The sequence below is a fragment of the Mobula hypostoma genome, chromosome 7, assembly GCF_963921235.1.
Source record: "Mobula hypostoma chromosome 7, sMobHyp1.1, whole genome shotgun sequence".
NCBI lineage: Eukaryota > Metazoa > Chordata > Chondrichthyes > Myliobatiformes > Myliobatidae > Mobula > Mobula hypostoma.
This window is the reverse complement of record NC_086103.1, coordinates 141,286,397-141,301,362: the sequence shown is the minus strand read 5'-3', so window position 1 is coordinate 141,301,362 and position 14,966 is coordinate 141,286,397. Positions and strand designations below refer to the sequence as shown.

At 42.1% G+C, this 14,966-nt stretch overlaps 1 protein-coding gene across 1 annotated transcript in view; it reads right to left on the bottom strand.

Annotated features, from left to right (window-relative positions):
• mphosph8 (M-phase phosphoprotein 8) overlaps positions 1-14,966 on the bottom strand; it is a 70,826-nt gene that overhangs the window by 23,384 nt on the left and 32,476 nt on the right. Inside the window, exons 4-6 of the mRNA XM_063054157.1 lie at positions 13,056-13,161; positions 5,590-5,829; positions 4,478-4,597 (exon numbers count right to left, since the gene is read on the bottom strand). Of these exons, the coding sequence (XP_062910227.1) occupies positions 4,478-4,597; positions 5,590-5,829; positions 13,056-13,161 (466 nt within the window). The remainder of the gene's footprint in view (positions 1-4,477; positions 4,598-5,589; positions 5,830-13,055; positions 13,162-14,966) is intronic.

Sequence of the window (14,966 nt, the reverse complement as noted above, 5' to 3'; positions counted from 1 at the left end):
GGAAGATGCTGGAGTCAATTATTAAGGTTGAGGTATCAGGGTAGCTGAAGGCACATGATAAAATAGGCCATAGACAGCATGGTTTCCTCAAGGAAAAATCTTGCCTGACAAATCTATTGGAACTTTTTGAAGAAATAAGCAGGATAGACAAGAGAATTAGTTGATGTTGTGTACTTGGAAGGCCTTTGACAAGGTGCCACATGAGGCTGCTGGACAAGCTACAAGCCCATGGTATCACAGGAAAGATTCTAGCATGGATAAAGTAGTGGCTGACTGGCAGGAGGCAATGAATGGGAATAATGGGAGCCTTTTCTGGCTGGCTGACAGTGACTTGTGGTGTTCCACAGGGGTTTGTGTTGGGACAGATCCTTTTTACCTGATATGTCAATGATTGGATGATGGAATTGATGGCTTTGTTGTAAAGTTTGCAGACGATATGAAGGTAGGTGGAGGGCAGGTTGTTGTGGGGAAGTATAGAGGCTACAAAAGGACTTAAGATTAGGAGAATAGGCAAAAAAGTGGCAGATGAAATAGTAAACAACAGGAATTCTGCAGATGCTGGAAATTCAAGCAACACACATCAAAGTTGCTGGTGAACGCAGCAGGCCAGGCAGCATCTCTAGGAAGAGGTACAGTTGACGTTTCAGGCCGAGACGTCAGAAGGAAGAGTTAGTAAGAGATTTGAAAGTGGGAGGGGGAGGGGGAGATCCAAAATGATAGGAGAAGACAGGAGGGGGAGGGATGGAGCCAAGAGCTGGAAGGTGATTGACAAAGGGGATATGAGAGGATCATGGGACAGGAGGTCCGGGGAGAAAGACGGGGGGGACCCAGAGGATGGGCAAGGGATATAGTCAGAGGGACAGAGGGAGAAAAAGCAGAGTGAGAGAAAGAATGTATGTATAAAAATAAATAACGGATGGGGTACGAGGGGGGGGGGCATTAGCAGAAGTTAGAGAAGTCAATGTTCCTGCCATCAGGTTGGAGGCTACCCAGACGGAATATAAGGTGTTGTTCCTCCAACCTGAGTGTGGCTTCATCTTTACAGTAGAGGAGGCCGTGGCTAGACATGTCAGAATGGGAATGGGATGTGGAATTAAAATGTGTGGCCACTGGGAGATCCTGCTTTCTCTGGCGGACAGAGCGTAGGTGTTCAGCAAAGCGGTCTCCCAGTCTGCGTCAGGTCTCGCCAATATATAGAAGGCCACATCAGGAGCACCAGACGCAGTATATCACCCCAGCCGACTCACAGGTGAAGTGTCGCCTCACCTGGAAGGACTGTCTGGGGCCCTGAATGGTGGTAAGGGAGGAAGTGTAAGGGCATGTGTAGCACTTGTTCCGCTTACAAGGATAAGTGCCAGGAGGGAGATCAGTGGGGAGGGATGGGGGGGGGGAGACGAATGGACAAGGGAGTCGCATAGGGAGCGATCCCTGTGGAAAGCAGGGATGGGGGGGGGAGGGAAAGATGTGCTTAGTGGTGGGATCCCATTGGAGGTAGCGGAAGTTACGGAGAGTAATATGTTGGACCCGGAACTCCAACTTTTGCCTCCAACTTTCACCCGGCCCTCAAGTTTACCTGGTCCATTTCCGACACCTCCCTCCCCTTTCTAGATCTTTCTGTCTCTATCTCTGGAGACAGCTTATCCACTGATGTCTACTATAAGCCTACTGACTCTCACAGCTATCTGTACTATTCCTCTTCTCACCCTGTCTCTTGCAAAAATGCCATCCCCTTCTTGCAATTCCTCCGTCTCCGCCGCATCTGCTCTCAGGATGAGGCTTTTCATTCCAGGATGAGGGAGATGTCCTCCTTTTTTAAAGAAAGGGGCTTCCCTTCCTCCACCATCAACTCTGCTCTCAAACGCATCTCCCCTATTTCATGCGCATCTGCTCTCACTCCATCCTCCCGTCACCCCACTAGGAATAGGGTTCCCCTGGTCCTCACCTGCCACTCCACCAGCCTCCGGGTCCAACATATTATTCTCCGTAACTTCCGCCACCTCCAACGGGATCCCACCACTAAGCACAGCTTTCCCTCCTCCCCCCCACCCCCCGCTTTCCGCAGGGATCGCTCCCTACGCAACTCCCTTGTCCATTCGTCCCCCCCAGCCCTCCCCACTGATCTCCCTCCTGGCACTTATCCTTGTAAGCGGAACCAGTGCTACACATGCCCTTACACTTCCTCCCTTACCACCACTCAGGGCCCCAGACAGTCCTTCCAGGTGAGGCGACACTTCACCTGCGAGTCGGCTGGGGTGATATACTGCGTCCGGTGCTCCCGATGTGGCCTTCTATATATTGGCGAGACCCCACGCAGACTGGGAGACCGCTTTGCTGAACACCTACGCTCTGTCCGCCAGAGAAAGCAGGATCTCCCAGTGGCCACACATTTTAATTCCACATCCCATTCCCATTCTGACATGTCTATCCATGGCCTCCTCTACTATAAAGATGAAGCCACACTCAGGTTGGAGGAACAACACCTTGTATTCCATCTGGGTAGCCTCCAACCTGATGGCATGAACACTGACTTCTCTAACTTCCGCTAATGCCCCACCTCCCCCTCGTACTCCATCCGTTATTTATTTTTATACACACTCTTTCTCTCACTCTCCTTTTTCTCCCTCTGTCCCTCTGACTATACCTCTTGCCCATCCTCTGGGTTCCCCCCCCCCACCGTCTTTCTCCCAGGACCTCCTGTCCATGATCCTCTCATATCCCCTTTGCCAATCACCTGTCCAGCTCTTGGCTCCATCCCTCCCCCTGTCTTCTCCTATCATTTTGGATCTCCCATTCCCTCTTTCAAATCTCTTACTAACTCTTCCTTCAGTTAGTCCTGACGAAGGGTCTCGGCCTGAAACGTCGACTGTACCTCTTCCTAGAGATGCTGCCTGGCCTGCTGTGTTCACCAGCAACTTTGATGTGTGTTGCAGATGAAATAGTGCTGGGAGGTATACAGTCATGCACTTTGGTAGAACTGATCTACCCATTTGCTCCAATCCCACCCCACAATTCCATGCCTCCAGCTCCCCTTTACCTTGCTTCTTTACCTTCTTCCACCTACTCTACCTACCAATCATGCACACACTCCTCCCACTGGGTCCCCTTTCCTACTGTTCCCATCTGCCCACCCGACTTTTATTTGGTTTTACACTCCACCTTCCTTTCCAATCAGAACCACTGCCAGTAGCACTCTGTTGCATTCACCTTTCACCTCCCAGCTTCTGTCACCATGTTCATTCATCTCTCCTACCTGTTTATTACTACTCCTCAACTAGATCCATTTGTGCTTACCAGCTCTTGTTGCAACCCTTCCTTTCACCTCTTTATATTGGCTATCACTCCTCCATCTTTCAGCTTAGATTAAGCATCTCTACCCAATACATCAACTGTTTATTTCCCTCTACGGAAGCTGCATAGCAATCAAGTTCTTTCTCTGGATTGTTTATTGCTCCCGTTTCCAGCATCTGCAATCTCTTACAAATTCCCCCCATTTAAACCATTTATCATTGGGGCATCCCTATCCTTTTCCATAACCACTTTAAAATATACAGTTATGATGAATCTCTAAAATGATCCCCCAATGACATTCCCTCCACATGACTAAGATGACGTCCAGTAATTCTTCCCTTGTTGGTCTCATCTACATACTGCATCTAAAAGCTCCCCTGACATACCTCTAAAAATCCACCACCTCTGAGCCTTTAACACTGTGGCAATCCAGTTAATATTTGGGAAACTTAATCCCCCAGTATGATAACCCTATTGTTCTTGCATCACTCCAATATCTGCTTTCATATTTGTTCCTCTAACTCCTGTTGACTATTGGGAGGTCTGTAATATGCCCTTTTTGTTTCTAATTTCTTGCTATATGGTCTTGTTTGAACACCTTTTAGGATATTCTCTCTCAATACTGAAGAAATGCAATCTTACAAACAGTGCAAAGCTTCCTTCCAACTTGCCTGGAAGTTCTATGCTCTGGGATATTGAGTGGTCAGTCCCGCCAATCCTTCACCTATGTCTCAGTGATGGCAAGAATTCCATACACCCAAGTTTAACTGCAACTTTTTTTACTTAAAAATACTCTTTACATTCGAATAGATACAACTTAGTTTTGAATTCCCTTAATGCTTATTTGATTTACTAACTATTCTCTAGATACATGTACCTCTTCATCTGAAGAACTACTCAGAATCCCCTTTCCTTGCTAATTCAGATTAAACCTTCCTGAACAGCACTAGCAAACTTCTCAGCCGTCTAGCCCTCGTGTTAATTGTCCAGACTCCCAATTTGTAAGCATTTGGTAAGTCTTCACCTAAAACTTCTAGGATTTCATTATAAGCAAAAAAGTCAAAGGAACGTAATTATCAACACACTGTGTTAATAAATGTGTATTTATACCTCTTATATTCATTCTGAAAATAGCTTTCAGTTTCCTCTATTTAATATAAAAATAGATAATATAATATATCCCACTCACTATTGGATATTATTTTTGGTGGAATATGCAAATCATCATTTCCATCCAGATGTTTCTGAAAATCTTCTAATGTCATCCAATCAAGTTGTAGGCCTACACCCAACTTTGGCATTTTGTCTTCTAAAAATCAAGAGCAAAGCAAAAACAATAACTACAATTCAAGCACTGACATTTAAGAACTGATAATGAAGACCAGAACTAAATTTGAAAATAATTAAGAGGATACAAATAAACAAGTAAATTTCAATCACTATGTAGCATTTCAATCACTGAAGACCTACAACCAAAGTACGTACCACTAATGCTAATAAAGTATTCATTTATAGTCAGAGGGATTCTGCAAAATTAAGATACATAATATCACATTTGCTACATGCTTAATAATATACAGCTACCTGAAAAAAGTTCGGACAAGCTTTGGAAGTAATTTCTAGTTTAAACAAATCTTCTTTACTCACAATGGCCTACAAGAGCAGAATTCATTTTTTTAAAAACAAAACTTAACAACCAAGTAACTTAGTGAATGGAACGGGGTACCGTTGTTCTATTGGTCTACTTTGTCCAATTCCTGGGTTGGGCCAGGAATCATTAATTTAAATAATGCAAAAAATAACAAGATAATTCTTTCCCCAGATAATGAGCCCCTACAATATTTGCAAGCTGGCATTTCTCATGCCTTCAAGAGAAAGATGCAGTAGATCTTGACTGGAAAAGAAAGATATCAATTGCTTTGAAACATCTTACTGCCTCTTTCTCTTGGTCTTCTTGTCTCTCTGGGAGTACACAAAGGGCTGGCATAAAATGTTCAGCCTTCCATAGTGAGTAAAAACATACACCAAAAGCACAAAACTTGATCTCCAGGTTCAAGGCAATGACAGTGCACCTAAGCAACAACTATAATTATAATTTTCAATTTGTCACTTCTACTGAGTGAATTAAGGAAAAGCTTGCTGTTGGAATTTTGATGCCAAATTCATCCCTATGTTGTTAAAAATATATGCTACTTTAAAATTTGTCAAAAATAATGAATGAAAAGACTGTTACCTTACCCATTACACAAAATAATGTCGCAAATGGAAAATTTACTCTACTTAAATAAAGTTAAATTTTACCTGCATTCTCTTCATTATGAGGAATGGTATCAATATTTTTATGGGTTTCTTCAAGTGCCATTTGCAGTCGCGGTTCATTCTCTTTTTTCTTATCTTTTTGTAGCTGATTCTCTTTATTTTGATTCTCCTCAAATTTAGGATAATGGGAAACAGGATCTTTATCTTTCCTATCCTCAGAATCAGTGACATCAGCAAAGGGAATGAGAAACTTGTCAAAAAGGCCCTTCATCTCTCGATTATCTATATTATAAATAAAAGAAAGACATTATCTATATTATAAACAAAAGACATAAAGTATCTACTTCAGAGTTATTTACACAATAGTAGACAAATATAGGATTTCCGATATTGGTTTCTCAATAGAGGGAATCAAACAATCTTTAGAAACTTTTTTTTTCTAAAAGCAGTAACTGTATACGGATGGCAGCTAGATGTTGGACACATGACAATGTTTGGGGCATTACTGCTGGAAATTTATCCACAATTTCCAGAGCGTAATGGTTTTCTTCATGAAGTTATCTTTTCCCTCAGACTGCAGTAATATTGTGGTTAAATCACTAGAGGTCTAGACTACAAGTTCAAGGAAAAGTGTTCAAATTCCACCATGGCAGTTCAACTAATTAAATTAAAACCTTAATAAAACTCAACGTGAAACCATCAAAGTTGCTATAAAATCTACCCTCTAGAATTCCAGCTCTATTACACCAGGTTCGTACCAAGCACAATTAATCAAAATATCTGCTAGATAACAATTCACATTGTAACAAATAATTAGATCAATTGTCCTACAGAACACTTCTCCAGCAGTCAACAATCTAACTAGTTCTCACCAAAACCGAAGCAGTCAAGACCAAATACTTATTGGCCAGTGCTGTCTTATCAGCAGCTCATGATATATTTTGGGACAGCTGCTGAATTACTGAGAATATTATTTTAGAATACTCATGGAGGATTGTGTCATGTTGGAGATACCAAATCAAAATTCTTAAAAGTCCCCTCATCACCTACCCACCTCCCCTGCTTCTCTTTTCCAACACCTATCCAGAAATCACTCCTGTTAATGGTCCCTTTTAATTAGTAAACAAATGACAAAATGTAGATCTGATTGTGTCAGTACTTTGATAATTGTTAAATTATCATAATAACAGGGTTGTTGTGGTGGGAGATTTCCCAAATATTGATTGGCATCTCCCTAGAGCAAGGGATTTAGATGGGGTGGAGTTTGTTAGTTGTGTTCAGCAAGGTTTCTTGACACAATATGTAGATAAGCCTACAAGAGGAGAGGCTGTACTTGATCTGGTATTGGGAAATGAACCTGGTCAGGTGTCAGATCTCTCAGTGGGAGAGCATTTTGGAGAAAGTGATCTCCTTTACCACAGCATTGGAGAGGGATATGAACAGACAAGTTAGGGAAATGTTTAATTGGAGTAAGGGGAAATATGAGGCTATCAGGCAGGAACTTGGAAGCATGAATTGGAAACAGATGTTCTCAGGGAAATGTAGGGAAGAAATGTGGCAAATGTTCAGGGGATATTTGGGTGGGGTTGTGCGTAGGTAAGTTCCAATGAGACAGGGAAATGATGTTAGGGTATAGGAACAGTGGTGTACAAAGGCTGTTGTAAATCTAGTCAAGAAAAGAAGAGCTTACAAAAGGTTCAAAAAAAAAAAAAAAAAAAAAACCAGGTAATGATAGAGATCTAGATTATAAGGCTAGCAGGAAGGAGCTTAAGAAATTAGGAGAGCCAGAAGGGGCCATAAGAAGGCCTTGGCAGACAGGATTAAAGAAAATCCCGAGGCATTCTACAAGTATGTGAAGAGCAAGAGGATAAGGCATAACAGAATAGGACCAATCAAGTATGACAGTGGAAAAGTGTGTCTGGAACCAGAGGAGATAGCAGGGGTTATTTAATGAGTACTTTGCTTCAGAATTCACTACAGAAAAGGATTTTGGTCATTGTAGGGATGACTTACAGCGAACTGAAAAGCTTGAGCATGTAGATATTAAGAAAGAGGATGTGCTGGTAGGTCAAATATGATGGCAGAATACAGCATTAATCAGGGGATCAGAGGGATCTTGGGGTCTGAGTCCATAGGACACTCAAAGCTGCTACGCAGGTTGATTCTGTGGTTAAGAAAGCATACGGTGCATTGGCCGTCATCAGTTATGGGATTGAGTTTAGGAGCTGAGAGGTAATGTTGCAGCTATACAAGACCATGGTCTGACCCTACTTGGAGTATTGTGCTCAGTTCTGGTTGCCTCACTACAGGAAGGATGTGGAAACCATAGAAAGAGTGCAGAGGAGATTTACAAGGACGTTGCCTGGATTGGGGAGCATGCCTTATGAGAATAGGTTGAGTGAACTCGGCCTTTTCTCCTTGGAGCGACAGAGGATGAGAGATATCCTGATAGAGGTGTACAAGATAATGAGAGGCACTGATTGTGTGGATAGTCAGAGGCTTTTTCCCAGGACTGAAATGCTTAACACGAGAGGACACAGTTTTATGGTGCTTGGAAGTAGGTACAGAAGAGATGTCAGGGGTAAGTTGTTGTTGTGTTGTTTTTTTTTTACACAGAGAGTGGTCAGTGTGTAGAATGGGCTGGCGGTGGCGGCAGTGATGGTGGTAACGATAGGATCTTTTAAGAGACTCCTGGATGGATACATGGATCTTAGAAAAATAGGCGGCTATGGGTAAGCCTAGGTAGTTCTAAGGTAAGGACATGTGCAGTACAGCTTTGTGGGCCGAAGGGCCTGTATTGTGCTGTAGGTTTTCTATGTTTCTATTGTCACATGTAGCAAGATATAGTGCAAAGCTTTTGTTTCCATGCTATCCCAATAGATCACATTGAGGTAGTACAAAAATATAATATTAAAAAGCAGAATGCAGAACATAGTATTAGTTATAAAATATGTGCAGCGCAGGTAGACAAATAAAGAGTAAGGGCCATGACAAGGTAGACTTAGAAATCAAGCGTTCATCTTTATCTACAACAGGCCTGGTCAAGAATCCTATGCCTCCTGTTCTTAGAGGAGATGACTGAAATGACCGAGGCAGGTGGGTCCTTGATTGTGTTAACTGCTTTCCTGAGGCAGCAGACAGTCAATGAGGGGGTAATGGATTTTCGTGATGAACTGGCTGAGTTACAACTCTTTGCAATTGTAGTCTTGGGCAAAATAATTAACATACCACACTGCGAGCAATCTGTGATGATTTCTATAGTGCAACTATAAAATTGATGACTGTCACTGGGGACATGCAGTATTTCCATAGCTTTCTGAAGTAGTACAGGTGCGTTTTTCTGGCCAGAGCGACCACATGGGTGGATCTAGACAGACTATCAATGATATTTACTCACAGGAATTTGAGGTTCCCAACCATCTTTACCTTGACACCACTGATACAAAAGGAAGACTACCCCACTCCCTGAAGTCAAAGACCAACTGTTTTGAGGTTTTTGTCTCGACACCATGCCACAAGGACTACCATTTCATTCTGTACTCCATTTCATTGTGTTAAGCCCACTTTGGTAATATCATCTACAAACATGTAAATGTTTGCCACAAAGTTATTAGCACATGGGCAGTGCGTAGCATGTGTTGCTACCTCTCCTTACTAAATTGCAGTCTGTTGGTCAGAATATTAAGGATCCAGAGGGGAGTGCTGAGTCATGCCTAGTCAGAATAATACAGCATAGGCCCTGTGGCCTAACTGGTCTTAGGCAGCCACAGCATCCTCCCTGGTTGTCTCAGATGCCGACGTTTAGCCCATAACCATATAAACCTTTCCCCTCCATGTACCTATCCAAATGCTTCTTAAATGTTGCAGCTGTACCCATTTTCACCACTTGTTCTGGCAGCTCTTTCCAGGTACTTACAACCCTTTGTATAAAGAAATTCTTCTCATGTCTCAGTAACAAATTAAAAACATTAGGTATGCAGGGTTAGGAGGTGTGTTGTATCTGTGTGATGTGGGAGCAGGTGGACCCCATTGTGGTTCCCAGTGACCACAACTGCAGCACGTGTTGGCTGCTTGAGGAATTCAGACTCAAAGTAGATGACCTGGAATCTGAGCTTCAAATAGAGCAATGAATCAGGGAGGGAAGATTTACTTGAACACTATGTTTCAGGAGGCAATCGCACCCACTAGATAAACTACTTAAGATTTGGTTTTTGACCAGGGACAAGAAAGTGTAACTGTGAATGAAGCAGGTAGGGGAATCCAAAAGGTAGTACTGGAGGAACCTCGGCGTTTAAGCTTATCCAACAGGTCTGAGATTGTTGAACCCTGTGAGGAGAATAGTGGGGGCTGTAGGAAAGATGAGCAACTAAACCATAGCATTGTGGGCCAGGGAGCCATTCAAGAGGGACAGAAGTGAAATGTAACTGCAGGCATTAGCCTCCCCAGCATTGAGGACATCTTCACAAGGTGATGTTGCATTAATCATTAAGGACACCATCTTACTACTACCATCAAGGTGGTGGTACAGGTGCCTGAAGACACAAACTCAACACTTCAGGAATAGCTTCTTCCCCTCTACCATTAGATTTCTGAATGGACATTGAACCCATGTACACTACTTCATTATCTTTTTGCACTAATTTAATTTTTTATTGTAAATTATTGGGCTTTTATTTCTTATTGTAATTTATAGGATTTTTAATTACTTCGTATTGCAATGTACTGCTACTGCAAAACAACAAATTTCATGACATATGCCAGTGATATTACATCTGATTCTGATTAATTGGCGATAGAAGAGTTAGGGAATAGACACAATTCTCTATTGCACGGATTGAGACTCCCAAAATCTATGCTGTCCGCCCAGTACCCAGGTTCAGGATATCCTATGTGACCTACAAATGAATTTGGAGTGGGAGGGGAAAATCCCTGTTGTCCATATGGGTACCAGCAACAAAGGAAGAACAAAGCAAGAGATTTTACTGAGGGAATTAGAGTTACTAGGGACTAAATGAAAACTGCAGAATCACAAAGGTAATACTATCTGGATCCGCAAATTGAGACAGGGTAAATGAGATCAGAACTAAATGGATGGCTCAGTGATTGGTGTGAGAGAAATGGGTTTGAATTTGTGGGACATAGGCACCTATGTTGTCTGATAAGTCAAAGACAGCGTAAAAGCAAAAGAGTATACAATGTGGCAAAATATAACTGGGAAGCTAGAGGATTGGTATGCATTTAAAAATCTACAGAAAGTAACTAAAAAGCAATAGAGAGAAAAGAATGATTGTGAATATAAGCTAGCCAGTAATATCAAGCAGGATACCAAACTTCCAAATAGTAAAAGAGGCATTAGGAGATAGCAGACCACTGAAAAAGTATGCTGGACAGGGGATGAACAAACTCAGTGTTTTGTGTCAATCTTCACTGTGGAAGACACGAAGAGTATGCCATAAATTAGAGCGTGTCAGGGAGCAGAGGTGAGTGTAGTCACCATTACTCAGGTGTCCAGCAAGCTGAAAGGTCTGAGAGTGAATAAGTCACTTCCTCAGATGGATTACACCCCAGAGTTTTGAAAGAGGCTGGAAGCTTTAGTGGTGATTTTTCAAGGGTCACTTGATTCTGCAGTGGCTGTGGAGGACTGGACAATTGGAGGAAATTATAGGCCAGTTAGCTTCACTTCATTGGTTGGCAAAAAATTAGATGTTATTAAGGATGAGGTTTTAGTGTACTTGAAGAGATGTGATAAATTAGGCCAAAGTCAGCATGGTTTCCTTAAAGAGAAATATTGCCTGACTAATCTGTTAGAATTCTTTGAAGAAATAACAGGCAGGATAGACAAAAGAGTCAATTGATGTTGTTTACTTGGATTTTTAGGCACCACACGAGGCTGCTAAACAAGATAAGAGCTCATGGTATTACAGGAAAGATTCTAGCATGGATAGAAAATTGGCCAACTGGCAGAAGGAAAAGGGTGGGAATAAAGGCGGTCTTTTCTAGTTGGCCACCAGTGACTAATGGTGATACACAGGGGTTGGAGTTGGGACTGCTTCTTTTCAAGTTACATGCCAATGATTTGGATACTGGAATTCATAGCCTTTTCACCAAGTTTTCAGACAAAGATAGGCAGAGTGGCATGTTGTGTCGAGGGAATCGGAAGTCTGCGAAGGACTTGGACAGATTAGACGAATGGGGAAAAGAAAAGCAAATGGAATAGTGTATGATCATGCACTGTGGTAGAAGAAATAAAGGCATAGTCTAGTCCATCTCTCTAACTGATCAAGATCACTTTGTAATTGATTGTAACCTGCTTCACGATCAGCAAGATCCCCAAATTTAGTATCACCAATAAACTCACATCTAACTCACTTATGTAGATAATGAATAACAGATCCCAGCGATCCCTGGGGCACTCCACTAGCCACAGACCTCAGTCACAGAATTTACCTTTAACCATCACTTTCTGCTTACCATCATTGAGCCAATTCTGAATCAATCTTGCTAGCTCTCCCTGAATCCCATACAACCTAACTGTCCAGATCAGCCGGCCATTCAGAACCTCATTAAAGCCCTTACTAAAGTCCATAAAGGTAATATCCACTGCCCTCCCTCCACCTAACGCCTTCGAGTAAGTCCAAATGATTTGTCAGATATGACCTCCATGCAGAAAAACATGCTGACTATTCAAGATCGGGCCTCGACTATCCAAGTGAGGGGAGATAACGTTCCTCAGAATTCCCTCCAGTAACTTACCCACAACCAAGTCAGACTCACCAGCAAAATGTTCCCTTGGCCTGTCCTTACTACCCTTCTGCTCAGTGAAAATGGAAATGCTGAAGCCAATTAAAACAACAATGTAATATTAATACAAACAAGAGGAATTCTGCAGATGCTGGAAATTCAAGCAATGCACATCAAAGTTGCTGGTTTCAAATCTCTTACTAACTCTTACTTCAGTTAGTCCTGATGAAGGGTCTCAGCCTGAAACGTCTACTGTACCTCTTCCTAGAGAGGCTGCCTGGCCTGCTGCGTTCACCAGCAACTTTGATGTGTGTTGAATGTAATATTAATTAAGATATTTGAAAGAGAAAAATCTTACTCCACTTACTTGTAAAATTCAAGACTCAAAGGAATGTTATTTCTGGCCAATAGATAGTACTATATTTCCCAAAGCCTGCCATTGCCAAAACACTTAAGAGTTTGTTGTTTTACACCAACTTTTAAAAGATGTAACATCAGCATTCCCGTTAAATTACAGGAGTTCCGTCATAGTGCCATCAACCTATTATGTTTATCCCATGTTTCCCTTTCCACTAATGTTGCCCTTTCTTTTCTTTTTTAATATATTTCTTCTTTCAAATGTTGACATAATGTTTACTCCTATCTAGTAAGTTCTATTGAAAAGTTACTCTTTAAGAAAGAATAGGAAAGTAATATTCTAGGGTGAACAATCTTGTGTTGAATGTGGAAACCAGTGATAAAAAGGAATGTAGTTTACGAAGACTTACTGTGGTCTACATTTTGCTCCTTTCGCCCTTTGTCTATATCCTGCCTCTTATCCGATATCTCTTTGGGTCTTTCACCTTTCTTTGTCAACTTCTCCCGGGAATAGGGCTGGAAACACAAACAGCATTTTTAGCCAGATCACCCTTCAGCCAAAATATGAACTTGAAACTAAAAATTATGCTGCACATATTAAACATTTACATAGAGTCATAAAAAAGTACAGCACAGAAACAAGCCCTTTGGCCCATCAAGTCCATGCCAAACCATTTAAACTGCTTACTCCCATCAATCTACACAAGACCATAGCCCTCCGTACCCCTGCCATTTATGGTATATTTGGTATAAACAAGATTCAGAATATCAAAAACCAATAAATAATGTGTAAAAAGAAAAGCACTTATTGATTGGGTTTCATGTTCAATATATATGCATGTATGAAGTTCACATGTGAAGTTCCTCAAGACTGGAAGGTGGCTAATGTCATTTCATTGTTTAAGGATACCAAGGTCAAACCAGGGAACTACAGGCCAGTCAGCCTGATATCAGTGGTAGTGAAATTACTGGATGGAATTCTGAAGCATAGGATCTACCAGCATTTTGGGTATACAAGGTCTGATTAGGAGGATTTAAGTCAAAATTCAAGTAAATTTATTATCGAAGTACATATACGTCACCATATTCTACCTTGAAACTAATTTTCTTTTAGACATTTATAGGAAAATAAGAAATACAATGGAACTTACTATACAATAACACTGACAATGTACAAAAGACAAATCATGCAAATAATAAAGTAAACAAATGAGAACATGAGTGCAGCGTCCACTTATGTCAAAGTAACTTACGGCATATTAGATTAGATTCAACTTTATTGTCATTGTGCCAAGTACAGATACAAAGCCAATGAAATGCAGTTAGCATCTAATCAGAAACGCAAATAGTGTTATTTACAAAATAACTGCGAATAAAAAGTAAGTGCTACAGCACACAAACATAAAAGTACTGAGACAGTACAATATGGATGCAATACTGCTTAGCGCTGTGATGTGAAGTTCAGCAGGATCACAGTCTCAGGGAATAAGCTCTTTCTGTGCCTGCCGGTGCGGCAGCAGAGGCTACTGTAGTGCCTACCGGATGGGAGAAGAGTAAAAAGTCCATGGTTAGGGTGAGATGCATCCTTGATAATGCTTTTCACCCTGCGCAGGCAGCGTTTATAGTATGTTCTCAATGGTGGGCAACTGGGTGCCGATAATCTGCTGGGCAGTTTTCACCACACACTGGAGTGCTCTGCGGTCTGATACAGGACAAATGCCATTCCACACTGAGATGCAGTTGGTGAGTATGCTCTCAATTGTACAGCGGTAAAAGTCCGTCAGTATCCTGGGACAGAGGTGAGCTTTCTCGATGCTCCGTAGGAAATAAAGGTGCTGTTGTGCCTTTTTGGTCAGGATGGAGTTCAGGGACCAGGTGAGATCCTCAGAAATGTGAACATCAAGGAACTTGAAGCTTGATACACGCTCCACTACAGCTCTGTTGAGGTAGATAGGGACGTGAGCGTGGCTCCTAGCATGCCTGAAGTCCACAATGATCTCTTTGGTCTTCTGGGTGTTAAGGGCCAGATTGTTGTTGGCAAACCACGCAGCCAGGTGCTGGACCTCGTCCCTGTAGGCCATCTCGTCATCCCCTCTGATCAGGCCAACCACCGTGGTGTCATCTGGGAACTTGATTATGGAGGTAGAACCATGTACAGGAACACAGTCATAGGTGAAAAGGAAGTACAGAAGAGGGCACAGCACACACCTTGAGGCACGCCGGTGTTCAGGGTGAGAGTGGAAGAGGAGAGGCTGTCTAACTTAACTGACTGGGGTCTGTTAGTCAGAAAGTCCAAGGTCTAATTGCAGAGGGATGAGCTG